The sequence below is a fragment of the Callospermophilus lateralis genome, chromosome 3, assembly GCF_048772815.1.
Source record: "Callospermophilus lateralis isolate mCalLat2 chromosome 3, mCalLat2.hap1, whole genome shotgun sequence".
Classification (NCBI taxonomy): domain Eukaryota; kingdom Metazoa; phylum Chordata; class Mammalia; order Rodentia; family Sciuridae; genus Callospermophilus; species Callospermophilus lateralis.
The window spans coordinates 169,085,545-169,113,230 of NC_135307.1; the positions used below are offsets into that span (position 1 = coordinate 169,085,545).

The 27,686-nt window shown below is 44.6% G+C and overlaps 1 protein-coding gene across 4 annotated transcripts in view; it reads left to right on the plus strand.

Moving 5' to 3' along the window:
* Positions 1-27,686, plus strand: part of Slc23a2 (solute carrier family 23 member 2) — a 113,904-nt gene that overhangs the window by 59,590 nt on the left and 26,628 nt on the right. For 3 of the 4 annotated variants that reach the window (XM_076851567.2, XM_076851568.2, XM_076851569.2), the window contains 5 exons: positions 10,613-10,711; positions 11,582-11,698; positions 14,357-14,514; positions 25,580-25,668; positions 26,670-26,740. In XM_076851567.2, the coding sequence (XP_076707682.1) occupies positions 10,613-10,711; positions 11,582-11,698; positions 14,357-14,514; positions 25,580-25,668; positions 26,670-26,740 (534 nt within the window). The remainder of the gene's footprint in view (positions 1-10,612; positions 10,712-11,581; positions 11,699-14,356; positions 14,515-25,579; positions 25,669-26,669; positions 26,741-27,686) is intronic. The other variant, XM_076851570.2, reaches the window with a different exon arrangement.

Consider the following 27,686-nt stretch of genomic DNA (forward strand, 5'->3'; position numbering starts at 1 on the left):
GCTCAGGCTAGTGTCACAAATATTGCTGAAGTTCTCTTGAGATTATAGTTGATTAAATGGATTTGGGGACTTTGATTTAGATAGCTATCATTACTTTACTTCTGTAACAATATTATTCAAATGTTATATTAGAAGTAAAAAGGATGAAAATAACAACAACAAAAAATAAAAGTTGTCTTAGAGAACATTCTCTTTTTATAAGAATAATAGACCCTTCTCAGAATCACACTGTTAATCCCAAGATCTGAGTGTGAAAGGAGACCATTTCCTGGAGTCAGCCTAGAGAATTGGTGTAATTCTCCTCTTTGTGTAGGAAAAGAATTTTAACCTACTATGTAGATTACTATGTATGGCTAGTGTATTATTAGAGTGTGGTTGGTATCTGTTACTGGGAACAGAGGTTCCATGATTTAGGGGAGTCAATGCTCTTGACAAGTCAAAATAGAACAAGCAAGATGATCAGCCTTTTCCATTAGAAAAATAAGTTTTGAAAAGGAATTTACCAATATGTGCTTTGAAGTATGAACATCAAAAAAGCTGAGAAGCAAATGAAGGTTTTTCTGCATGATAAGAGATCCTTTTCCTTACCCCCTTTTTCTAAGTTTTTGATCTTCTTAAAAAGTAATTTTTCTGTTTAGAATTTGAGGTTTCATATAGATTCTTACACTGCAGTTGACTTTAAATTTGAATAGTTGATAGTTTTAAACACGTATGTATCACCATGCCTGTATCTTATCGCTGTATTCTTGATTTTTTAAAAAATATATATATAGTTTTTAGTTGTAGTTGGACACAACATCTTTCTTTTTTTATTTTTATGTGGTGCTGAGGATTAGACCTAGTGTCTCGCATATGCTAGGCAAGCGCTCTACCACTAAGCCACAACCCCATCCCAAGGAGACCTTTTTTTAAAAATCTCAAATCTCCATCTTGAGGGGCTTTGGGGTACCAATGGCTTTTATAACAGGAGAAGGGGTTCAATGGGACAAAAGGTAGGAAATAGACAGAAGCATGTTAAGTCCTTTCCTTGGTGCTTACCTGGGCCACAGGGTAACTTCTCAGTTTCTGTTCTCAGTAGGAGGAGATTCCTGATGCAGGAAAGCAGTTACCAGGAAGTTGATTTTTAAAGAGACTCTGTTTGGATTCTTTTTTTAATAATTTTTAGTTGAAGGTAGACACAATACCTTTATTTTATTAATTTATTTTTATATGTGGTGCTGAGGATCGAATCCAGTGCCTCACATGTGCTAGACGAGCTCTTTTCCACTAAGCCAAACCTCAGCCCCTGGATTCTTTTAAGTGCAGAGCAATCCATGGTACAAATATACCATCATTTATTTAATCCCTATTGATAAACATCTAAATTGTTTCTGATATTTTGCTGTTACCAGTAGCACCGCAGTGACTAACCTTGCACATAAGTCATTTCACTCAGATGTAATTGAAGGATAAATTTCCAAGAGTGGGATTGTTGGGTCAGAGGAGCACACCCTGGAAAGTGGAGGGGTGCCACCAATTGCCTTCGGTTAAGGTAATTTCATCAGCAGTGTATGAATGAATGCCTGTTTCCCACATGCTGGGCAGCAGAATGTGTGGTCTCTGCCAATGTAGTAGGTGGAAAAAAGTTTCTTATCATGGTTTTAATTTGTGTCTTACAAGTAAGGTTGAACATTTGAAAAGATGGGCCATTTATATTTCCATGGTTGTTTTCCTGTTGGAATGTTGACCTTTCTTATAGCTGAGAGTTCATTTTGGTAACCATGACATGCTCCTGTCATCTCTTAGGTGGCCTTAGGATCTTTTCTGGTCTGAGTTTCACAGGGCTGTGTCTGGTGATAGACTTTTTTACCTGCAGAATCTAGAAATGGTGCAGAGTGCCACATGACTGATACTGGGAGTGTGCCAGAAGCCTAGCCCACTCTTGAGATAACGGATTAATCTATTAATCACTTGAGTGGGTTATTCATTCATAAGGGCTGGGCTCTAATCTCCTCTTAAAGGTCCTACCTGGTCCTACCTCTCAATATTTCATATTGGGAATTAAATTTCAACATGAGTTTTAGAAGGAGCAGACCATATTCAAACCACAGCATCTCTAGTTAACTTATAAGCCTCACCTCAGAGAGATGTTGACCAAGTGTCCAGCCCAGTGCTTAACTTGAATATGTGCCAGGCCGACACTAACCACCCCCACCACTATACATTTCGGGCTGCGTGTGGGAGCAGGAACACAAACTACGCGGCACCGTTTTCAGTGTGGGACTGTGACAGGCACATCACCCCATCCGGTGCTTAGGGCTGAGGGCTAGAATTAGGGAAGTGAGCACCTTCTGGCTCCTCTCAAAGGAAAAGTGGTGCTGAGGACAGGAGAGGGCACACCGGGAGCCCTGAGGCCGCTCTGGCTGCTGCACCTCCAGAAGTCCCCTGGAGAAGTCAGGAGTTGGGCAGTGCAGGTGCAACAGGCTGAGGACAGGAGAGGGCACACCGGGAGCCCTGAGGCCGCTCTGGCTGCTGCACCTCCAGAAGTCCCCTGGAGAAGTCGGGAGTTGGGCAGTGCAGGTGCAAGAGGCTGAGGACAGGAGAGGGCACACCAGGAGCCCTGAGGCCGCTCTGGCTGCTGCACCTCCAGAAGTCCCCTGGAGAAGTCGGGAGTTGGGCAGTGCAGGTGCAAGAGGCTAAACTTGCATGGTTTTGCTTGCATGTGGCTACCAGGGGTGTCGGTGGGGGCCATATTGTTTGAAGAGGTAGTGAAAACAAGATTTGGAGTTTTGGAGCACCCACCCACTTCAGGGCAGTGAGTGGTATGTTAGAGCTATGAGCTGCAGCTTTTGGGGTATCCTGATCTGAGATTGACTGCCTCTGGAGGTTTGGCATATGTCGCAGTGTGCTCACCTTGACTTATTTTTCATGGTAGTTGATTTTGTTGATTTGTTTTTTTGGTTTGATTGGTGGGGAGTGTTGTTTGCAGTGTTGGGAATCAAGCCCAGGGCTTTATGCATCCTAGGCTAGCCCTGTACCACTGAGGTACATTCCCAGCCCGTAATTTTGGAATTTCTAATAATACTGAAGGCAAGTGGAAGACTGGTTATGTTCATTAAAGAGGGGCTTGAAGTATAGACTGGGGAAATACTAATTTCAATATTTTTAGTCTTTATTCAGATTACATTTTAATTAGTAGGATAGGTCGGGTTATCAGAGGAAATTATCTTTTGTGTGGATCTGCTGTGAAGGGGGCTTAAGAATTGTGTGTTACCTTTCTATTAAAAGAACAGAAAGCTATTAATTTGGGGGAACTTTATTACTTTACTCTGAAAGTGATGGGCTTAGTGTAAAGTGTTTCATGGAGTTTCCAGACATGTTACTGTGGTAGGTGGGTTATAGAAGATCCTGAATAGGTGGGAAATTTGAGTTCTGAATCCTTTGATCAGAGGTGTGGGGTTCTAGGTCCCTCTGCCTACAGGAGCACCCCCAGTATCTCAGGAGAGCTGCTTTTGGAACAAGCACACCATTGGCTTAGCTTAGCAGAAATAAAGCACTTGAGCAAAAAAGACCCATTTCCTGAGCCATAGACACCCCCCCACCCCCAGAGTCAAATAGCACAGTGTTTTGGAGACAGACAAAAATCAACCAACAAATTGAAATAAAAAACCTGCTTTCAGAGCTGATGAAATGCCTGCATAGTAGTGGTTTGGGAGACAAGTTTGGTTTCAAACAGTTTTAGAGGGAAAAAGGACCTCTTGTTCCCAAAAGGGTTATAAATAAGTCATCTTCTAACATTTTTATAAAAACATGATTAATTTCCTGAGAGGAGAGATGCCAAATTTCTCCCGTTATCTGTGTTGTTCCTAATAGTACAAACTGAAGCCAGGCTTCATTAGTTTAGAAAGCTTTCTAAGATATGTTTTATTTCCTGGTTAAAATAACATTTAGAGGTCCACAAATGTGAAACTCATACTATCAGCAACATTTTTCATCCTTTTCCCGTAAAAGAAAAAAACAACTCAGTGCCTTTCTCAAAGAATTTATTTAATATTTGATTTTATTCCCCCCTAGTGCTGGGAATCCAACCCAGGGCCTCCTACCACTGAGTACTCCCAGCCTGAACATTTTGATTTTTAAAATTAAATTTCATGTGCTTTTTCAAAAAGTACATCCTTGAAATAAGTGGATTTCAACAACCAAAGGAAACAAGATTAGTGAAAGAGATTCATATTTTGAAAAGAATTCTTTGCCTTTAAGCACTAAAATTTAGGCAGCTATTTGCACATTAATAAAAGGTCAGGTGTCAGGCAAGAGCAGCCCCAGAGGGTGCCCTGTCTCTCATGGCCTCAGCCCCTTTTTGTGCCCAGTCTTCCTGGTTTGTTTCCATTACCAGTGGGAGCTCTGGTGGCGCGAGCGGGACAGACATGTTCCTGTCCTTCAGGGAGAAGGGAGGTGGATGGGCTCCACCTCAGCTCTGCTGTCGGAAGTCAGTAGGTGCAAGGTGGGCCTCGAGGTCCCTAGGACAGGTAGACCTTGCGCACATTCTTTAGAAACCACAGGTTATTTAGGTCAGTAATATTTAGTTAAGTAAACTTCCTAGACCTCCTAGGAAAGAAAACTTCCTTTGTAGGGTGTGATTTCTATGCCCCCTACGCCAGTCTCTTTGGAACCTGCATCTCTGTCTGCCCAGCCACCTTCTGGCCAGGGCGGGGGTGTTGCCCATTGTACTGTTACAGTGTCTGCCCACCGCCCCCACAGCTCTGTAGGAGCTACAGCTCCCATCCAGGCACCCCCGCCGTCCATTAACCATGTCCTCTCTCTTGAATCCTACCTTGGCCACTGTTAAAACCTCAATTCAGGCCACTGTCCTTGTCCTGAAGAGTCAGCCTGCCTCTGCTCTTCTCGTCTTCCCCTTATTTCCCAGCACCCATCCGTTCTCCCTGCTGCAGCCAGAGTGGCTATTCAAAGCACACATCTGATTGTGTATTCCCGTGTTTGGCATCCCTTCATGGTTCCCTGCTACTTCCTATGGTAAGTTGGAATTCCTTAGCCACATGCCCCTCTAGACTGAACTTCTCGGGGAGCAACAGGACTACGTCCTCATTGCTTGGGACATGGCCAGGATTTGTTGAACGAGTATGCAAGCCTTTTTTTAGGCTGAAGAGTGTCTATTTCTTATTTATTTGGTACTGGGGATTGGACCCAGGAGTGCTTTACCACAGAGCTACACCCCCAGTCCTGTTTTGCTTTTTTTTTTTTTTTTTTGGCCCCTGGAGACTGCAGTCCTCCTCCCAAGTCACTGGGATTATAGGGGTGCTTCTGTAGGCCTGGCAGTGTCTGCATTTTATAGTACTTAATTCATGTGAGTGTGAGAGCAGAAAGAGAGCAGTAAGAAGTGCTAACTCTTGCCGATGTCTGTCTTCCTTGGTGCCATATAAATTTAAAAAAAAATTATTGAGGTGAGGTTTGCATAGCATAAAATTAACCAAGTGAAAGTGAACAGTTCATTGACATTTAACACAGTCACAGTTTTGTGCAACCACCATCTCAGCTAGTTCAAGAACATTTCCATCACCCCATAAGACACTCTGTACTCAGGGAGCAGTTATTTCTCCAGCAATCCAGGATGAATGCCGGGGAAGGGTAATCTCAGCTCACATAGGACTTCAAACCAGACCTGGGTTTCTCTGATTTAATAACTAAGTGCCCTTGTTTTAGGAGAGCTCATCTGAGTGTGCACACCTCATGGCTTCTCAGTGTGTTGAGTGCTGTTTTGATACGATTTGGAGTGTGGTGCCTGTTGCAAGTTAGTTTCCTGTGTGGATCTGAATTTGGTTGGCAGTGTGTATCTGGCTTAGCAGCTAGTTTTATAAGGAAAACTAATGCCACAAACCCAGGTGACTTGTGTACAAGCTGTAGCATGAGTTAGTAATAGTTTTAAAGGTAGATTTTTTTCTTAAAACACTGTAAGAAAATTCTGCCCTCTAAGAATGCATAGTGTCATTTGAGATCTCTGGAATACTTTAAAACCAGCCTCAGACTTGGATGATAATCTTTCTTTTTTCTTTTTTCTTTTTTTTTTTTTTTTGAGAGAGAATTTTTTTAATATTTATTTTTTAGTTTTCGGTGGACATAACATCTTTTATTTTTATGTGGTGCTGAGGATTGAACCCAGCGCCCCGCACATGCCAGGCGAGTGCGCTACCACTTGAGTCACATCCCCAGCCCCGGGTGATAATCTTTATGATCTTGAAAGAACCTTTTTTTTTTTTTCACTGTTCTCATTTCTTTGACCATAAGTTAAGTAGATTAAGGAGGTCCTGAGAGATTTCTAATCTACGCTATGCTGCTTAGACCTTCTGTCTTTTAAGTTCTTTTTCCTTGTAGAAATAAATTGTACTCATTAGAGAAAGTTGCCAAAATAAATAAGGGGAAAAGAAGGTAAAAAATTCAGGACTATTGATTAAGAAACGGCCACTGCTAATATTTGGAAGTAATATGCAATAACATATGGATACATACTGATTATATAAACGATCCAGACATCCAAGGAGGGTTCTGAGGAAGAAGTGAAAGGTGTCTGCCATAGCTGTCTTGTCCCAGGGACACTCTTCCTACTGATTTGTGATTTTTCTGGATCCTTTACCAAGGGTTTGCACAGGTAGGCAGGTTATTAAAACTTTATTTATTTATTTACCATTTTAAATTTTGAATTTGTTTTAGTTACACATGACAGTAGAATACATTTATACACTTTGATATATCATACATAGATGGGATATAATTTCTCATTTTTTCTGAGTATACATGTTTTAGAATCATATTGGTCATGCAGTCACATATATACATAAAGTAATAACGCCTGCTTCATTCTATTTCTTTTCTATCCCTGCATCCCCTCCCCTCCCCTCCCTTCACTTCCCTCTACCTAATCTAAGGTAATGCTATTCTTCTCTAGTGCCCTCTGCCTTATTGTGAATTAGCATTCACATATTAAAAAAAACATTCGACCTTTGGTTTTTTGGGGATTGGCTTATTCCACTTAGCACGATATTCTCCAACTCCATTCATTTACTGGCAAATGCCATAATTTCATTCTTCTTTAAAGCTGAATAATATTCCATTGAATATATATATATACACCACATTTTCTTTATCCATTCACCTGTTGAAGGACACCTAGGTTGATTCCATAATCTAGCTGTTGTGAACTGAGCTGCTATAAACATTGACATGGCTGTATTACTATAGTAAGCTGATTTTTAAGTCTTAAGGGCCTTGGACGTGCTAGGCAAGTAATATAGTGCTGAGCTACATCCCCCAGTCCAATATCTATCTTTTTGATGAATATTTAGGTTTTCCCTAAGTATTCAATAATTCAAACAATGCTGCAGTGGTCAGCTTCAAACACACATACCCCCTGCGTGGATATTTCTCAAGAATGAGTTTGTATGCATGCCATTGCTAGATCCAGAAAAACACCTGTTTTAAATCCTTTCTTCATATCATCCCTCACAAAGATGATTCCACCAAGAACATCAGATGGTTGCTGTCCCCCCACACCCTGGACAACCCTAGGTTCATCTTTTAAATTCCTCAAATCTGTGTTAAAAAATAAATTTTATTTTACATGTCATTTTTATAATTTTCTAAGTGAATTAAAATTGGGACAGCTATTTGTATGCTTATTGCGTATTTTAATTTTTCTTCTGTGAATTTGATATTCCTAGCCTTTGCCCATTTCCTTTGATTTGTTTTTCATGAACTATTGTGACAGACCCTTTTTCATATATGGAAATCTGTTTTCTCTATGGCCATCTCATCTTTTCTTTCTTTTTTTTTTTTTTAAAGTACATTTCACAGTGCTGTAATTTAAACTTTTTTTTTCTTTTTTAATCTGTATTTTAAAAGTGTAGTTTTTCTGTTATATCTATAGTTAACTTAATATTCAAGTTTCCTTGATATTACAAACTAATTTTTCTTGTATTCTGGATGTAAATAAATGGTTTATAACTAATTACTTGTTATACTTAAGCAGTGATTACTTTCTTTGGGTTTAAGCCTTTTTGGTTTTCAGTTTTGCTTCTTCAGGAAAGATTGCTAGGAACGGAAACATTTGCCTGAAGAGTAAAAATATTAACGTTCCTGCTGCAGGATGGTGGAACCCAAGATGATTATGCTGCCCCTCACCAGGGGCAGGCAGAGAAGGGACTGCTGGGTGCCAGGTGTCTCCTTTGAACTTACCCCAGATGGGTTCTGGTCTTTATGTGGGAGACCCAGAAACTGAACATTAATTGAATATTAATTGGTACCATTAATAAACTAGCCTGTTGGTGTATGCTCCCACCTGGGGCACTAGGGGAGCCCACACCAACAGGCTAGTGTATTTAACAGCAGTGAATGTTAAATAAGCTGGCGAGCTAGTCAGGGGAAGAGCAGGGTTCCAGTTCCTCTAACTGAAGTTCCTCCTTCCAGGGCAGCCGTCAGGTGGTTTCTTGGGAGGGATCTTCTCTGGGGCGGCTTTGGGGTATTCTCTTCTGTGCAGTGATGGTGGCCTGGTCATGTAAACAGCAGTGCTGGCCTCTCAGCACTGGCCCCTCTGAGCCTCTTCCCCTGGCCTGAGGTTTCTTCGGCATGTTCCATTTCTGGTCTCCTCCGGCTGAGCTTCTGAGAGACCTGTCTTCACCCCTTTATTCACGACACTGCCTCCATCAAAAACGCATGCCCTGGTCACTGTTGCAGCACGATGACAGCCTCACAGTTTCATTTAAGAGGGCTGGGGATATAGCTCAGTTGGCGGAGTGTTTGCCTCGCATGTTCAAGGCCCTCGGTTCAGTCCCCAGTACCACAACAAAACTAAACTAAACAAAAACTAGAATTTCATTTAAGAAAACTAAAACTTTGCTGCTGTGATGGGGGAATTGCATACTTTGGACCCTTATGAGCCTTACAATGTTTCTCTACAGCAGAGTGTTAAGAGCTGACACAGTCTCTTTATCTTTTATTTGTTCTTTTCAGATATGTACAATGACAGTAGAGTGTATTTTGACCTATTATACATACATGGAGTAAAACTGATTCTAAGTTGGACTCCATTCTTGTTGAACAGGATGTAGAATTTCACTGGTCCTATATTCATATATGAATGTAGGAAAGTTAAGTCTGATTCACTCCACTGTCTTTCCTATTCCCGCACCCCTCTCTTCCCTTCCCTTCATTCCCCTTTGTCTAATCCAATGAACTTTTATCCCCACCCCTCCATTGTGTGTTAGCATCCGCATATCAGAACATTCGACCCTTGGTTTTTTGGGATTGGCTTATTTCACTTAGCAGGATACTCTCCAGTTCCATCCGTTTACTGGCAAATGCCGTAATTTCATTCTTCTTTATGGCTGAGTAATATTCCATTGTGTATATATACCACATTTTCTTTATCCATTCATCTGTTGAAGAGCACCTAGATTGGTTCCATAGCTTTGCTCTTGTGAACTGAACTGCTACAAACATTGATGTGGCTGTATCACTGTTATATGCTGATTTTTAAGTCCTTTGGGTAAATAGTGAATCAAATGATGGTTCTATTTCAGGTTTTCTGAGGAATTTCCATACTGCTTTCCAGAATGGTTGCACCAATGTGCAGTCTCACCAGCAATGTATGAGTGAACCTTTTTTCCCTACATCCTCACCAACATTTATTGTTATTTGTATTCTTGATAATTGTCATTCTGACTGGAGTGAGATGAAATCTTAGGGCAGTTTTAATTTGTATTTCTCCAATTGCTGGAGATTGTATTGCTCTAATTGTTTGAACCTTTTTTTTTAATGTATTTGTTGACCAATTTTATTTCTTCTTTGAAGTGCCTATTCAATGCTTTACCTATTTATTGATTGGTTTATTTATTTATTTATTATTTATTTTTTGGTGTTAAAGTTTTGAGTTTTTTTAGTAAAAGAGATTGAACCCAGAGGCACTTTACCACTAAGCCACACCCCCAGCCCTTTTTTGTATTTTATTTAGCAATAGGGTCTTGCTGAGTTCCTTAGGGCCTTGCTAAATTGCTGAGGCTGGCTTTGAACATGCGATCCTCCTGCCTCAGCCTTCTGGGCTGCTGGGATTACAAGGTGTGCACCACCATACCCAGCTGATGTTGAAGTTTTTTGAGTTCTTTTTTTTTTTTTTTTTTTTTTTTTTAAATACCTTTGTTTGTTTGTTTGTTTTTATGTGGTGCTGAGGATCGAACCCAGGGCCTCGAACATGCTAGGCAAGTGCTCTACCACTGAGCCATGACCCTAGCCCTTGAGTTCTTTTTATATCCTAGAGATCAATGCTCTATCTGAGATGCAGATGGCAACGATTTTCTCCCATTCTATGGGTTCCCTCTTCACATTCTTGATTGCCTTCTTTACTGTGAAGAAGCGTTTTAGTTTGATACCATCCCACTTATTGATCTTCAGTTTTACTTCTTGCGCTTTAGGATTCTTGTTGTAGAAGCTGGTTCCTAAGCTGACGTGATGGAACGTTGGGCCTACATTTTCTTTGTGTTGGTGCAGAGTCTTTGGCCCAGTGCCTAGGTCCTTGATCCACTTTGAGTTTTGTGACACAGCCTCTTAATGGAGGGTTTCTCTTCAGGTGGTGATCAATGGAGGGGCCACGTCCACTGGTGAGCAGGACAATGAAGACACAGAGCTCATGGCAATCTACACTACAGAAAATGGCATTGCTGAGAAGGTACTGTCCCTTGTCCCTGCCTCTGCCCTGGACCCCATGCTGCAGGGATGGGGATGTCCTTGGACTGGGACTCTGGGTCTACCCTCCTGTGCAGGGCTGTGTCTGTGGATCTGTTCTCTTTGTAATGGAAGGAGGAGTCATATTTACTGGTGTTTAGTTGTCTTAATGGTAGTTAAGATGTGAACGTTATAGAGTTCATGATCTAGATGTTTTGAAAAGCCTCCCCCAGGATGCCAGAGAGGAGAGGTTAAGACCTCGAGGACCGAAGTCGGGTCTGGCTGTGAATCTGACTCAAACCCTAAGGGTCCATATACATTAGAGGTGCCCCCCCACCCCCCGTATTATTGTCTGAGCAACAGTGTTTTTGCCAGAAGGAACTGGTTTTTAGTTGTCTTAATGGTAGTTAAGATGTGAACCTTATAGCGTAGACTTTATTTTTAGGTACAAAGATGCTCTCCTTACCAGGGATGCAGTGGGATGGGGTTGGGTGGGCGGGGCAGACCAGTGCTTTTTGTTTGAAAGCAGTTGACGTTTTATAACATCTGTCACTGGAGGTCTCAGGGTGTCACTTTACAGTACCAAACCCTGGAGCGAGCATCTCTGTCCAACCAGGAGGATCCACTGACTTGGAGAGACGCTCTGGGTGCTTAGGGGGATGAGTTGATACCAAGGGACGAAGAATCCCAGATTCTGAGGATCAGCCGTCCCACTGAGTCCGTGTATTTGACCCTCGCCTCAAATGTGGCCAAGGCTCAAGGTTTAGAGAAAGGCAGCCTGGGGATTAGAGTTGTTTCTCAGCAACAGCGGGCTGTATGGAGCTGATGGGCCTCGTCTGGGCCTTCACTAAACATGTCCTTCCCTCACCCACAGAGCTCTCTTGCAGAGACTCTGGACAGCACTGGCAGTCTGGACCCCCAAAGGTCAGACATGATTTACACCATAGAAGATGTTCCTCCCTGGTACCTGTGCATATTTCTGGGGTTGCAGGTAAGTTGGTTCCTTCAGAATGTGTAACTACTGTCAGATGCCTGAATTGTCAAACACCTGAGTTTTTGGAAAATTCAAATTTGAATTTTATTTATTGAATATTTTATTATAAACTTACTCTTATGAGTGATAAATGGAATTTAAAAAAAAATTTTAAGTTGTTAATAGACCTTTATTTATATGTGGTGCTGAGAATCGAACACAGTGCCTCACATGTGCCAGGCAACTGTGCTACTGCTGAGCCCCAGCCCCAGCCCATGAATGGGAATTTTTAAAAATATCTTTATTTTATTTATTTATTTTTATGTGGTGCTGAGGATTGAACCCAGTGCCTCGAATATGCTAGGTGAGTGCTCTACTGCTCAGCCCCAGCCCCAGCCCCCCATGAATGGGGATTTTTAACATCAGTTTCAAAATAGCAGAGGAAGCCTGGTACAGTGGCGCATGTTTGTAATCCCACCAGCTTTGTAGGCTGAGGCAGAAGGATTACAAATTCAAAGCCAGCCTCAGCAACTTAGCAAGACTCTGTCTCAAAATAAAATGGGGCTGGGGATGTATGTGGCTCAGTGGTAAAGAACCCCTGGGTTCACTCCCTGGTACCAAGGAGAAAAAAAAAAAAAAAGGCAGAGCAAGGGAAAAACTGGGAAAAGAAAGAAAAAATGTTCAGGGAATAATGAAGGGGGAAGAATAAGATGGTGGTAGAAATACAAAAGAAGGCTGGTTGCAGTGGTGCTTTCCTTTAATCTCAGTGATTCTGGAGGCTGAGGCAGAAGGGTCACAAGTTTGAGGCCAGCCTCTGCAACTTAGCAAGACCTTGACTCCAAATAAAAAGGACTGGACATGTAGCTGTGGTCGAATACCTCTGGGTTCAATTCCTGAAACCAAAAAATAAAGAAAGAAGGGAAAAAACGGAATAGAAGGTAGAATAGAAGAAAGCAGACCGATACAGAGGGATTGATTTTTACCACCCATCCCTATCTTGGCCAGAACATAACTGGAAGGTCTTACCTTTAAAAAGAAGGGAAACTTGGCTATGGCTTTCGAAGTGGCCACTTTGTCTTGAAGGGCAGGTAGGCTGGGGGACAAGGCGAGGTGACACATGGAGGCCTTCTTCATGCTTGATACTTTCCCTTCTCTCTCTAGCTCCTTTTCTCACTTAAAGGATTAAAGTGGTTTTTTGGAGAAAGGGGACAAGGCAGGAAGCTCTTTCCTCAGTGGCACCTCCTGGCCTTCATTTGCTCTGTTGTTTTAGCTTGGACCCTTTTCTGAGGTCTGACTTTCCATTTTCCCTTTCTCAAGTTTGCATGATCAGTTGCGCTAGGGTTTCTCACAAGCTGTGAAAGTTGGTCTCAGAGCCCAGACACGTTTGCTTATGTGGAAGTGGGGTTGTGCCTGCTGACCTGGTGCCTTGGTCAGGTTTCCAAGCCCTGCCCTCCCTTTAGGTGTCAGAACTCATGGCAGCCTTCATCAAAGGTGTCTAGCAAAGGAGCAGTCAGAGCCAAAGGAGCTAAGCTTGGTGAATACTTAACCTTGGGCCAAGTATCCTGAACCAAGTGCCGGAAACCTGCTGTTTGGAATCTTCCTATTGTAGATGTTTCTAAAAGTCTCCCCTAGTTACACAGGAGTGAAAAATCCTGCCTGTGTACTGCTCTTCTTGATAATGTGTAGTACACAAACTGGAGTAGCATGTTTCATCCCCAAGGAAACACCTGTACTGTTGGACTTCATGGGCTGCAGGCAACGTGTTTGGCAAACATGGGCAGATGGGAAAGCTGTGAAGAAGAAAAGTAGGGAGTTTGTGGAACAGAAATAAGAACCAGCCAAGCAGGGAAGTGAGTTGTGAGTCCTGGGACTGTCCAGAGCCACGAGGAGTGGGGAGGGGTCCCCAGAGATGGAGCCAGTTCCTATAGCCACTGTGTCTTTACCTGTCTTGACATGAACAGAAAAATTGTGTGTCTGCTGAACAATACCAGATCACAGAAAAATCTGGAAAATACCCTATGCAATGAAGCTTATGTAGCTTTAATCCCTTGTCCTGAAATAATTAAAAAAGAGCAAATAGGGCTGGGGATGTGGCTCAGTGGTAGAGCGCTTGCCTCGCATGTGTGAAGCACTGGGTTTGATCCTTAGCACGACATAAAAATAAATAAATAAAGATATTGTGTCCATCTACAACTAAAAATATTTTTTTTAAAAAAAGCAAGAAACTATAGACTGTCTTAGCAATGCAGATTAAAAAATACTAGCAGATAAAATCCTAGAATAAAAGTACAGCCTGACTAACCAGGATTTATTTGAAGAACGCAGGAGTGGTTCAGCATAACACAGTTAACGGATAAGAGGAGAAAGACCCAATGCCAATAAAGCTTTGGGGCAGGGGAGCAGGTGTCTCCAGTAAAAATACATAAGCTGTCTTGAGTCCTTCTTTTGTGCTGGCCTGGATTCATGAAACTAGTAAGTCATCATATAAGGGGAAAACAGGAAAAGAAAACACAATGAAAAAGGAAAAAATGTGATTTGGCACATGAGAAATCGAAGAGATTCTTCATGTGAACTGTGTTTATATTTGAAAGATACTAGAGGAGCAAGGCTGGGATAAAACCAGGAGCAAATGAGGGAGGGTTCCTCTTTCACTCTCATCTCTTCTCTCACCCACAGCACTACCTGACGTGCTTCAGCGGCACCATTGCAGTGCCCTTCCTGCTGGCCGACGCCATGTGTGTGGGGTATGACCAGTGGGCCACCAGCCAGCTCATCGGGACCATTTTCTTCTGCGTGGGAATCACAACTTTGCTGCAGACAACCTTTGGCTGCAGGTGAGGCTGGGGTGTTAAAGGGGGATGCCGAAACCCGTAAGGCACTGAGCCGTGCCAGTTGCCCTAGGCTACTTGGAAGAACCAGCAGGACTTGGGACAGGGTCCTGGTTGCCTTTGGTCCCCACCCTACCCCTACAGGGTTCCCCTCCACGTTTGTCCTCTTAGTGAAGAACACTACCTGGTCCCAGTTGTGCAGCCTGGAAACTCAGCCTCTCTCCTGTTTCTCTGTTGGCTGGCAAGTCAAGTCCTGTCTCCCACATGCCTCCCACCTCCTCCTGTAGTTCAGACTTGGACGGTTCTGCCAGGTTCCCAGTTGGTCTCCTTGCCTCCAGGGCTCCTCATTCTTACTCACTCTATACCCTATCCCTGCCCTGGCCTCGTTCCATATTTCTGCCTCCACCTCTTCCTTGGACTGATCAGGCTGAAGTTCCAACTCCTTGTTTTAACTGAGATGTACCTGGTGTCCATGTGTCCCTTGCTCTCTGCCTCTTCTGTTTTCAGCTGTGTCTCTGAGTCCTGCCTTCTGTCATCTCTGTGTGCCCTGCCATCCCACCCTGCTGTGTGTTTGCCTCCCCACCCACCCAGCGCACACCTGCTCATCTTCTGTTCTGGCTTGCCCTCCCCTCCTCTGATGCGTGCTCAACTCCTCAGAAGCTTCTGCCGTTCTCTGGATTCCCACATGTGCACCTTATGTTCATTCCTCTCATGCTGTTTTATCATACTCTGCCCTTTTTGTTTTATGTCTCTTTGTCACTGGCTTATGCTACCCTCCCTGATGCCAGGGCTTTAGCTTGTCCTCTTTCTGTATCCCTAGTGCCCAACTTAAGTGAGTGTGGAGCTAGCCCAGGGAGGAATGGAAGTATCCTTTCCTTCCTCCTCCTGCAAGCTTGCCTTTTCCTGTCTTTACTCCGTCTTCTGCCCTCTTCATAGCTCAGCTTCTTACTTTCCTAAGACTCTGCTGAGGTGTGGTAGGAAGCCACACTGGCTGGACTGTCTCCGAGTAAGCATGCAGGTTCTATCTCTTGCTCCATCAAAAATAGTCTGAGTTAGGGTTGGCCTTCTCTGGGGGAAGTAGCTGAGAGAGGAACACAGCAGAGAAGGCAGGTGGGAGTCGTGGTCTGCATTCTGAAAGACCCAGAGTCAAGAGGGTTACCCTTACTGGGGGACAGTGAGCAGTGCTGAGTGTTCTCGTTGCGGTGTGGGTGGTGTCTTGAGAGAGTAGAAGGTAGCTCCCTCGCAGGTCTGCTGATAGAGGGAAGCCATGTACACTGAAGGCCCCTCTGGACAGCCTACAGTCACCATGCCTGACAAAAGGGAGGGTCTCCTCAGGGAACCCAGAGGAAAGGGACAGGGTTGTCATTGTCCTGCTGAGGAAGGAGCTGGGCCCAGGTCTTTGTTGGATCACTTGAGCCAGACAGTTGAAAGTGGTGACAGCACCATTGGGTCTTTGGGCACAGCTTTTGTATCCCTGTGTTGCAAGACCTGAGTGGATAAAGGCGCTTTAGTTGGCTGGGGGACATGGTCCTTACCAGTGAACTCGTATGCCAATCTGTAAATTCAGGAACTGCTTATAGATGGGATGGTTGGCTGAGCTGGAGAGGGTAGAAGGTGTGTTTACTGCAGTACTGTCTGCCTCACTCACTTGGGGCTGCATCCCCACATCATGCCAAGGGCTAACCTGGCCAGCCTTTGTGCCAGGTAAGCAGAGCTGCCTAAGGTGACACATCAGGAGGTGTGGGGAACTTTTGGGCGAGTGTGTTTGGTCCTAGCGGGGTACCCTCTTTCCCATCAGAGACCCAAGACCCCAAAAGAACAATTCAAGTCAGTGTAGTTCACTTACCTTCCCTTCTGCAAGAGTGGTGAGCTGAGAAAGAACAGGAGAGGGGTTGACACCCTGCCCGAATGGCTCAGAACCAGAAATAGGGGACTATGGCTTGTGTGTGGGAGGTGTCTGTGCTGTGTGCACACAGAGCTCAACCGTATTTGTTGTGGTGCAGGGAGCAGCAGGGGCCCCCTTGGCTTTCATTCTCACTGTGTGTGGTCTTGTGCTTGGCTGTATGTCAGGAGGCAGGCATCCCATCCAGTGAGTGACCTTGGCGGTGAGCAAATGCTGCCAGGTAGAGAGGGTATGCTTGAGGCACCCTGGCATGGTGCCGGTCTTGGGATGTGGGGTTTCTGTGACTGTTGGGGTGTGGTGTATCCACACTCTTGCCCTGGGAAAAGAGGAAGAACACCGACCCAGCCCCATACACACCTAGTGACTTGTCTGTGTGGAAGGTGCAGGTTACCCATGGAGGCAGCCAGAGGTGCCAGTACATGTATAGTGAAGTACACAGCCAGCAGGTCACTGATGTCCTGCCTGGGAGTTGATAGGGAGTCACAGAAGAGATGGTTGCAGACACAGGTGCTGGAGACTCAACCAGCTCTTGGCATACAAAGGATGAAGAGTGGGTGTTTCCATTCAGACAGGGGCAGGAGCAGAGGCAGGAGGCATGTCCTGGCACCGGATTCCCCTGAGCAGACAGATGCTGGGACTTGGGTTATCAGTAGGGCACAGGTAACCTGTGTGGCTTTCTTAGCAGGGGACCCACCTGCTGGGACTGTGCCTCCAAGGCTGCAGCTCACAGCATGTGGCAAATGGAAGGACCTGCCTACTCAACATTAGGACCTTGGTTTGGTGACCTCTGCTACTGCTTTCTTTGTGTAAATGAGACACTCTGCTTTAAGTGTCCTGTGGATAGCATTTTGCCATTATCTTAATATATTGTGTTTTTGTAGATTATAAGCTTCCTAAGATATTTTGGGAAGTGGTAGGATATAATAACTGAGATGAATATCCTTTTAGTTCTGCTAGTTTCTAATAACATACCACACCATCATAATGTGTGAATTATCATTTTAATGAGTTTGTATATTATTTCCTGCTCAAAACAGAATCAAATAAGCAATTGGGGTAAAGGGGATTACAAGGTGGGACAGTGTGGGAGGGAAAGGCAGATAGGCCGCAGGGGGCTTTGTTGCCAGCCTCACAGCAGAGGACTGAAGGTGACCTGTGCAGGTTTGAGTGGTTTGGTTTTGTCCTCAGTCTTCAAGCAGCAGAAAGGAAAGTTTTCTCGTGTTTAGCTTTCATGATTTCTAAGACTTCTCCAACTCTAAGGTAGCTCTCCGTGTTGCATTTTATGTTCTGTGTTTGTGTAGTTTCCTGCTGCTGCTTGCTGGCACCTTGTACTCATCACACTGGGGTGCAGGGACCCCAAGGACCAACTGAAGGCCCTGCCTCTGCACAGGCCCTTCATTCTGAGGAAGCTAGAGGGAGCAGGTGCTGTGGTCGGTTCTCCTCCTCATTTAATTTGGGTTCCATGGTAAAGAGTGAGATAGTGCCCTGGAAACCTGATTTATCCAATAAAAATAGCCAGAACTGATAGGGAAGCCTTGATGATGAGACAGATGTATGCCTTTGCAGACCCGAGCCTGAGTGCAGGGTGCCAGCCTTAAGGTGCCGCAGCACAGTTGCTCCTCAGGATACATACCATCCCTCAGCTATCCTTGACCCCCCACAGCTGCAGGGATTGTGTGGTGCAGTGTGGTTGGACACTCTTCCTCCTTCGCTGCCGTCTCCCCTGCACAGAAGTGTCTTCCTTCCCTACAGTGACCATTACCTTTTTGCATTGGAGGTTGTGGATCTCAGCCTCAATTGTGGGACTTCTGTGACTTTATAGCTTCCCAGAGCCTTTGTCTGCTGGGGACAGGGTGGTTTCTGGGATGGCTGCCTCTTTCCCCTGCCTCCCCACTCCCACCTTCTCCTCTTCCTTCTCCTCCTTTGACCTTGGTTCCTCCAACTTTACTTTCAAGGTCTTTGTTCCTGTTCCAGAGTTCCCTTTAGTAAGGTGTTAACAGTTCTCATTCTGGTGGATTTGTGCTGTTAATTTTAGCTACCCGAGGGGCTTATTCTGGAAATTAGTACAAAGCCTTTAAAACCCTCAGTGGTCATGCAGAGTTCAGAGCACCCCTAACTCAGAGTCACACAGCCTGCAAGCCATGCCCAGAGTCTCCCAGCTCTACACTGACCCCCTACAGCAGGGAGGAGCAGGGTCCTCTGCAGCCCTGCCCCTCCCTCACCCCACTGACCGTCCCCTGGGTATGGCTGGAGGAGAACCCCCCTGTCTTTGGGGGCTACCTCCAGGCTTTTGCTCCATCATTGTGGCCTTCTCCATCAAAATAAGACTTTGGGTGTTGTGGGGGCGGGGGTGCCTCTTCGGGCTAATTACAGACGTGCCTAGACACACAGTATTCCTTTCTGGGAAAGGGAGGGAGCCAAGAGTCATTGCAGCCTGTTCAGGAACCCAGTCTCTAACCAGATGTCTGTCTGAGGAGAGGGTTCCCCTGTCTTCTGCCTTGCTGGGTTCTTGGGGCCTGAGAGTGGGCCTTGTCCACGTGGTATGCTGAGTCCAGGATACTTCAGGGTTTTAAATCTGGGGCCTTTAATCCTGACTACTGAGAGCTTAAAAGAATGGAGGGCTGCAGTGTGGGGAGGGGGAAGACTGGGGACCCCCCCCCCATTCTTTTTCTGTATATATATTTGTGTGGGGTTGTCTATGTGTTGTTTTTGTTTTTTGAAAAAATTGCCAGTAGCATGATGGCTCACTCCTAAGTACTCTCCTAGGAGTGAGGGTTTCTTGTAACCACATTTACCACATCTGAAGAAATGGGCAGAAGCCTGTCATATCATCTTCTATGCAGCGCACATTTGATTTCCCCAGTTGTCCCTAAAATATTTTTTATAGCTGTTGCCTGTGCCTCCCCAAGCCAGGATCCAACCATGTGCTTTTGTTTGCGGTGTCTCTTCATAGTAAACAGTTCTGCCCTTTTCCTCTTCATATTGTCATCCTTGTAAAGAGGACAGCCCAGTCATCTTGTCATCAAGTGTCCCACAGTCTGAATTTGTCTGATTGTGTCTTTTCAGTGTTTTGTTTTGTAGTCCCTTTATTTGTACGCTGGAAGACGGGGCTAGAGGCATGGCTGATTCAGGGTGAATATTTTTTTCCAGTATTACCATGTAGGTGATGTCAAGCCCTTTGTATCCTGCTCTGTCAGGCACATAGTAGTAGGTTCTGGGGTTTTTCTACCAAATAAAACATTTACCATCTCCTTCACTAAGAAAGAATTTTGGATAGTGTATTAAAATGAGAGACCAGTGAGAGCCTGGAGGGGTGACTTTGTAAGATTTTACTCCCCAAGCCAGCCAGGTAAGGCTTTGGGTTCAGGTGTGTTGGGTCCCTTTTTACCATTCACTAGCCATGGGACTTTGACCAAGCTGTCTGGTTTCTCAAAGCCTTGTTCCCTCTGATATAAAATGATAATAAAAATGTTATTGAGCCTCAAACAAGGTAATGTTTGTCCACACTCGCCTGTAAGCCCTCATTATAGTGAGTCTTCTGGAAGGGAAGGAGGCAGGTGGGTGCAGGGGAGGAAGAGGAGGCTACAGCCCAATAAAGTAGGTCATTGGTGGATGTAGTGGTGGGGGTATGCCTTGGCCACACAGCCAGCACCCTGACTTCCGGGCCACACCAACCCCTGAACCTGTTGCAGAGATCATCAGAAATGGTAATGGATTTGATCCTGAGCCACCCCTGCCTCAGCTGAGTACTATACAAGGCTGGGCTGCTTGCCTCTAGGCTAGCCACCAGAGCAGCTCTTGCTGTATGTCAGTGTAATGATTTTTATTTTCTACACCTTTTTTGTTTGCCTGTCAGATCCTGCTTGCCTGGCACATTCCCTGTGCTCTGCATTGCTCCTCTTCCTCATGCTGCTCACTTCTTTACCACTCCTTTTTAGGTGGGTGACTGGCAAAAGCAACTTGACAGAGGAGTAGAGGACAGAGTTTGCTAGGAAGGAAGGAAGCTCCTTCTTTCTGTTTCTCTTAAGTTTTGAGACTGTTATGCATAACTGATATTTTAAGGACTATTTCATCTTGTCTACCCACTGAAGACAGCTGATGAACATGTTTGTTAAAGTCCTATCTGTCGAGGGGTAGCTGGCATACAGTAAGATCTGTTCTTTCTGACATGTAGTTGGATGAGTTTCTACCTACGTGTATAGTCGCCTAACCACCACTGTGATCCACAGATAGGGTGTTGCCACATCCTGGAAGAGTTCTCTAGATTTTTCAGAAATAAAATTATTTATGCTAAAAAACCCTTGACCTGGAATAGTTGTTAATACCTTGTTTGTAAAGGAGGTTATCTAAAGGAAAAGGAGAGAGAAATATGGAAAGAAAGACAGGCCCAGTTCTATTGGAGTAGGTTGCAGATATCATCACGATCTGATGAGAACAGCATGGCATTTGCACTTACTGCACTCAAGGGCCAAGAAACTACTACACATTGGTGGCAGTAAGCCCTCCTAGAGCCCAGATCTTTTTTCCCAGCCACCCTCCTCCACTGTAATTAACCAGGGCTCCCTGGAGGAGCTGTTGACTGAAGGGTAGGAGCTGAGGAAAGGACAAGGCCATATTGTGCCAGAAAACCAGGAATGTGTTTGAAGAATGATGGAGGGTGGGGATCCCTGTCAAAAGGAACAAGAACCTGCTTGAACAGCCTTCTGTTTTATGCTAACAAACCCTTGACCTGGAATAGTTGATAGTACTATCAAGTTTAGGACAGTTTATTAAGAACAGCCCACCAGGGCGCCATGGCACATGCATATAGTCCCAGCAGCGTGAGAGGCTGAGACAGGAGAATCCCGAGTTCAAAGCCAGCCTCAGCAATAGTGAGGTGCCAAGCAACCCAGTGAAACCCGTCTCTAAATAACATACAAAATAGGATTGGGGATGTGGCTCAGTGGGTGAGTGCCCCTAAATTTAATCCCTGTTCACCTTTCCCCCCAGAAAAAGTCAGGGCAGTAAATTTTATAAAACTTTGAATAAAAAGAAATTCATGAGTCTATAAGGATGTTCTGGAAAGAGAAAGAGGAAGAAAAAAAATGGGATAAAAAGGAAATCTCTCCTTTACAAAAGGATACCAATTAATAAAGGTAGATGGACTGAAAAACTTAAAATTATAATATTAAAATCCCCCTCCATTAGAATATACAGCTAGTGGTAATATTCACACCAAGAATCACTCTACAGATTGCTTATTTGTTCAAATTAAGTGGTATAGTGGCCACTATCCTAACCAGGCATTCTGACCTATGGAACATCTTGACATGAAAGGTACCCTAATGTGACACTTTTGTTGTCTCCTTGCTATAAATGTGTAGCCAGGCCCTGAATATGACACATGATGTAGAAACTTGGATGGGATCAGGTATGTGTGTATGTGGGGGGGGGGTGCATAAGATATTTAAATATGCCTGAATACTAGATTACGTTATTGTTAACTTTTCTTGAACACGGTAAAGGAAAGATGGTGATGTAGAAGAATATGCTTGTTCTTGAGAGATGCCTGCCAAAGTGCTTGGGTGAAGTATGCTAGGTGTGCCACCTTTCAGCTGATGGTGATGAGAAATAATCAGAAAATGTTATCAATTAAGAATAAAAGTTGTTTTCTTTGACACATTCCGTTCTGCTTTTTTCAGTGGTACTTAGAATACACATTCCTGGTGGTTGATTCAGTGATGAAACTATAGCTTCTCAAACTTGCCTATGTCACGTAGAGATTATTGTTTTAAAATTGCCCTGCAGTCCAGACTCAAGTAGGTGTTTATTTTGCAGTGAAAGGTTTTGTGCCAACTTTGGTTGCTCTTGTGGCTACTTGAAGCCAGGCACAGAGTATTCTCTGTGGTACTGAGTCTTGTTTTTGTTTCATTCACTTTCATTAAAGAATTTCAATATTTTGCACCTTTGGTGATTCTCATAGGATCCAGGGCCTTTTAAACTTTTTAAGACCTTTCTTTCTCTGATGGTACCAGAGGGGAATCTGTGTCTGGGTTTACTGTGAAATTCATTCATGTACATTTCCTCTCTGCTGTCTCTTTTGAGTACTTTTGATCTAAGTAGTGCCCTTTCCCCAGTTTGCAATTAAAATCAACACATCAGGAAGACTTAACCTTTGACCTTTTTTGGGGGGGGTACTAGGGATTGAACCCCAGGGGTGTATAACCACTGAGCCATATTCCCAGCCTTTGCATAGGGCCTTGCTAAATTGCTGATGCTGGCCTTGAACTTTCGAATCTCCTATCAGCCTCCCAAATAGCTGGGATTACAGGCATGCACCATTACACCCAGCTACCTCTTCTAATTTAACAAAATTCCTTTCAAAGAACGTTTTATTAAGTGTTTGTTGGCTCTGGGGAGAAGATGGTGGGTGAAAGGGGCCCACCTCCTCTTGTCAAGGTCATCTCGGCCTCAAGGGTGTGATGGGCAGGTTAGCATGGAGACTGTGTCAGTCCAGTGGCAGCACAGAAGGGAGCAATAAGAGGCCAAGGGATATGTGGGACCTGAGCCTGACTGGTCATTCACCTGAGCCAACACAGAGGCTGAGCGGGAATCAGTGGGGCAAGGACTGCACGTAGAATCATGCCACAGCTTGTCGGACTGTTCTGTGTGGTTTGGTTCCTTCAAAACTGAGGATGGCTTCCAGGTTAAGGTCATCTGTCCCTGATCCTACAGAGATCCTTTCAGAGCAAGGCCCTTCAGTACTCTTCTTGCCTGTAGGAAGAGCGCAAGGCCTTGGCCGCCATCCCCTCTGACCTTCACTCTGTCCCTTCCTGTGCCTTCCCCCTCAGTAAAATATCTGTGGCTTCTGGGTCTGTCATGCGGCTCTCGTTTTGTACCTCTCTCCTGTGCCTGGAATATTCATAGCCCCTTACAGATATGACAAAGTTCTTCTTGTTCTTTAAGGTCAGCTTAAGGGACTGTTCCCACAGAGCCCCGCAGCAAGTGGCCCCATACACACTGCTGCCTTTTGTGTGGCCACAGTTAGCGTCTCCTTCACATAGCAGGAACCCCTCAAGGGCTCAGGTGGTTTTTTCCATTGTCGTATCTGCTTTTAATCATGCCCGTGTCAAGCAGATAACTAAGAAATGTTTATCACGTGACAAAATGACACATCCCTCTCTCACGGTTGGCAGGTTTAGCCTCACCTAGAGGTAATTGTTCAGAATGTGAATCTGATGCCCCACAAGAGATTCTGAGTCGGGATCTGTGGGTCAGAGCCAAGAGCCGAGGATCAGCCAGCTTCATGCTGTCACTGTCAGCTTCCCTCTTTTCCTCCCAAAGTCAGCTGTTAACTGTGATCCAGGGAAGCGCCCTTTGAACGTGTGCACGCACTCTTGGAACTTCTTGAGCACGTTGCAGTCAGGGTGCTGGTTTGTGCTGCCAGTTCGAGACCCACACTGTCTGTAGGCTGTCACCAGCCTGTGCAGGTAGTGTGCCCACCTTGATGGTGGACGTGTGATGTCGGCATGGCTAGCTCTTCCCACTCCTCTTGGGAACCTTTTTTTGTTTCCTACTCCTAGGGGAACCAGGGTCCCAGCCAGTGAACGAGGTTCTATGCAGCAGTGCTCTTAGGGCCTTTTGTCCTGATTAAATCATAAAATGCTTGTCTTAAAAGATGCCAAAATCAGGTTCAGACTGAGCTTTGAGGAGTAGAATTCAGAGCCAGTCTCGACTTCTGGACTTCCAGGGAGTCACCAATGCCATCTGATGTCCGTGGTCCTTAGGACAAGGTCATTAAATGCAACTCATTATTCGTGTTATAGCACCCCTGGGGGACTTGCTTGAAACCTGAAACTATGGTAAAACAGATATTCTCTGGACCATTGGAGATGACATGCTCACCTCCTTTATCCTTGTGGTATATTCCTGAAAATTTGTGTTTAAGGGATTTTTTTAAGTCAAATGATGTTTTCCCTTTGATATACATTCTCACTTTGGGTGGCCTTCACTTCCACTTCTGTAGCTCTGTGCTCCAGGCCCCTCTGGCAGGCAGTCACAACTGGATGTGTGTGGAGGGCGGGCCCGTGGGAGTGGCTGTCAGCAGTGCATCTGGTTTGTACTGCGTGGCTCACCTCTGCCTTAAAGCTGGCATCCTGCCTACTCTCAATTGATTTTATTGCATGATTAAAATGTGACAAGAGTCTTGACCCTCATCTGGCTCAGACTAGAGTGTGCTGGACTCTGGACTTTGAAAACAGCTGCTTGTCCTTCCGCCAGAGCCACTTCCGTTTCTCAGGCCAGTTGCTATCTCACTGACCAGGCTGACCAAGTCATTTAAGGATTTGAGTGTCTGGCAGTTCCCGTCTCTGCAAACAGAAGGAACCAGTTTTACATTTTACCCCCTAAATAATGTGAAAAACAGTGATTAAGTTCTTGGTGCCAACCTAAATTATTCATAAAGTCAATATGAATTATCTAAAATACAATCAAATGACAACTTTGAGAATCTGCACTTAATTTGATGATGTGGTCAGAAATTTTAATGGAGACTCTTTTAGCTTTCTGGGCCCTTTAAAAATGTGTTAGAACACTTTTGAGTATTTTTTTATGATTAAGCAGTAATGCCATTACTTTGTAACTTACAGCTTTTTTCTCCTTGACACATCTAGATCACTAATACGATTTTAAGACTTTTTATGACTACGATGGTTGTTGACTCACAAAATGGAATGCCAGGGGAAGGTAGATTTTTTTTTCTAGTGGATACTCCATAAACATTTGCAAGAGCAGTGGAGGAGGGGAGATAGCAGATGTACGCTGAAGTTTAATAGGCAGCCCACAAGCTCAGCAGGAAAGAGGGAAGTTCAAAGGTTGGATGGCCCCCACCCTTGAGGGGAAAGGTGGTGATGGTAGGGGCTGGTGTTGGGGTGCTGGCATCACCACAGGGGCCCCCCAGAGTCTCCTCTAAAGCTGCCTTGGTGCAGAACAGTAGGAGGGGAGGATGGAGAAGCCAGTGGCCCTGGCTAGGGGCCATAGGTCTTTTCAGATGGGGACTCTTTCTTTCAGGTGTGCCTGCGGTTACTCATGTGCTGTGTGTCTATGGAAAAGACTGTTAAGCTGTCAAATAGTGAAGTACCTCAGTAGTTCCCGATGCCGTGATCATGGTTTTGGTCTCGTTTCTTTTAGGTTACCCCTGTTTCAGGCCAGTGCTTTTGCATTTTTGGCCCCTGCTCGAGCCATCCTGTCTTTAGATAAATGGAAATGTAACACCACAGGTAATTGCAGTTATTTCCACATATGTCATTGGGGTCCTTTAATGCAGGTGATAAAAGGGAGGCCTGGACATACTGCCCTCAGCAGCGTTCACTCCTTCTGGAATTAGGTGCAGAACACACCAACCCCCAAACAGCTTAGAATGCTCCAGTCTGTGGACCGTGTCTCTCTCTCTCTTTCTATCCACTTGTTCATCCCTAACCCTAGAGCAAATAAGGACCAGGAATGACCTCATTTCTCTATGCTAATGAAATTGATAAATATGGGACTGGAATAGAACAATATCTGCTATATTCCTGCCTGTCTCTTTCAGTGGATTTTACGACCCACCAGTAGTTACCGCTCTTGCTGCGTCAGCATCCCTTCTCTGAAACATCTTTGCTTTTTAAGGATCTGGCTACTGTGGTTTTCTGCAGATGACTTTCATTCCCCCTTCTTAGTGATTGCAAAGATCCTTAAGGTACCCAATAAGGACAGGAAAAGACAGGGAAGTTTGGGAAATCAGACTCAGACCTGTGGTACTCTCAAAATAGTTAAATTTTGAGGTTCTAGGAGCCAAACTTTTCAGCCTTCATTTCCTTTGTTGCTCCTAGGAGTTATTTTGTGACCATTAGTTTGATTTAGGAACTGGAGAAGACCCTCTGTTTTATCTAGGTTTTTACAACCTCAGTCCAGCCACCTTGCCATCGGGCATTTCAGTTAGCTGTTTGCAAAGGTTGGTTTTCTGTGTGAAGCTGGTCTAGTAATGGGTAGCAACCACTTCAGTCCGTTTTTGACATGTTGGGGAGCTCTCAGAAGATGAGTACATTGATTAAACTAGTACTGGGGACTCCACTTTGCAGTGTGATAAGCCCTTCGATTGTAGGTTGAATTCTAGGGATGGGTAATGTCACAAATATACTTAAAACAGGGAGAAAATTCCTCTTAAAGGGTAAAATGAGTATGTCCTGTGAAACATCGCCGTCACTACAAGGAAAACTTTGTCTTTGTTTTTGTTTTCAAGATGTTTCAGTTGCCAACGGGACAGCTGAGCTGTTGCACACAGAGCACATCTGGTACCCCCGGATCCGCGAGGTAAAGGACCCACGCCACCAGCTTGCAGCTTCTCCGTGTTTCTTCTTCTCGGCTCCCGTGCTGGGCGTGCCCAAGAAAGCACCGTTGCTTTACCAAGTCTTCCTTTTTCTCTTCAGTTACTGAGATGTTTATTCCTGTTGTTAAACTAAATTTACTCCATGGCTTCGTGCCACCAGACAGAGTTGTTCTTTCCTCCTGCAGACCCACAGACCTGCCCACGCACACCCTCTAGTAAGTTGAGGCTCTCGGCTCACTTGGAGGAGCTGCCCAGGCTTGTCACAGACAGCAGAATTGGCTGTGCTGCCCTCGGCATTTGCCTGTGTTTGAAAGAAGTAAAGATATTGGTCTACTAAAGGGTCGTTGAACCAAGCGGTGTGTGGCAAACTCCAGACATGAAGAACAGCTGACAGTGTATACATATCTTCCCAGGCTCATGAGATCAGTAGAATTAGCCTGGATATGGCCATTCTGCAGGATAGAGCCATTCCTCTAGAAGTTTTGTCAGTGATATTGTCTTTTAAATGTCGTGTGTCCCCCCCCCCCCAACCCCCGTGGTACTAGGGATTGAACCCAGGGTCTTAAGCATGCTAGACAAGCATTTTACCACTGAGCTGTGGCCCCAGCCCTGGGTCTCACTCTTTAAAGCCAGTGTGGTACTCTTAGTACCTCAGTGTTCCTGTAAGGCTGGTTTGGAAATGTCTTCTTAAACGAGAATCATATATTTTGTGTATCTCATTTATTTTCATTTGGAAAAGGCAAGCTGGCTTTGTGTTCAGTGCCCCTTTCTATAATTTTCTAACATTGCCAATGTCATACTCAAGTTTCCTAGACCTTAGAACCTCCACTGAAGTTTTTTTTGTGGGTTCCTAAGGAATTTTTTAGCTATTGTGCCTACATTATAATAACTTATTGCCTTGCAGAATTGTCAGTTGTGGTTACAGGTGAC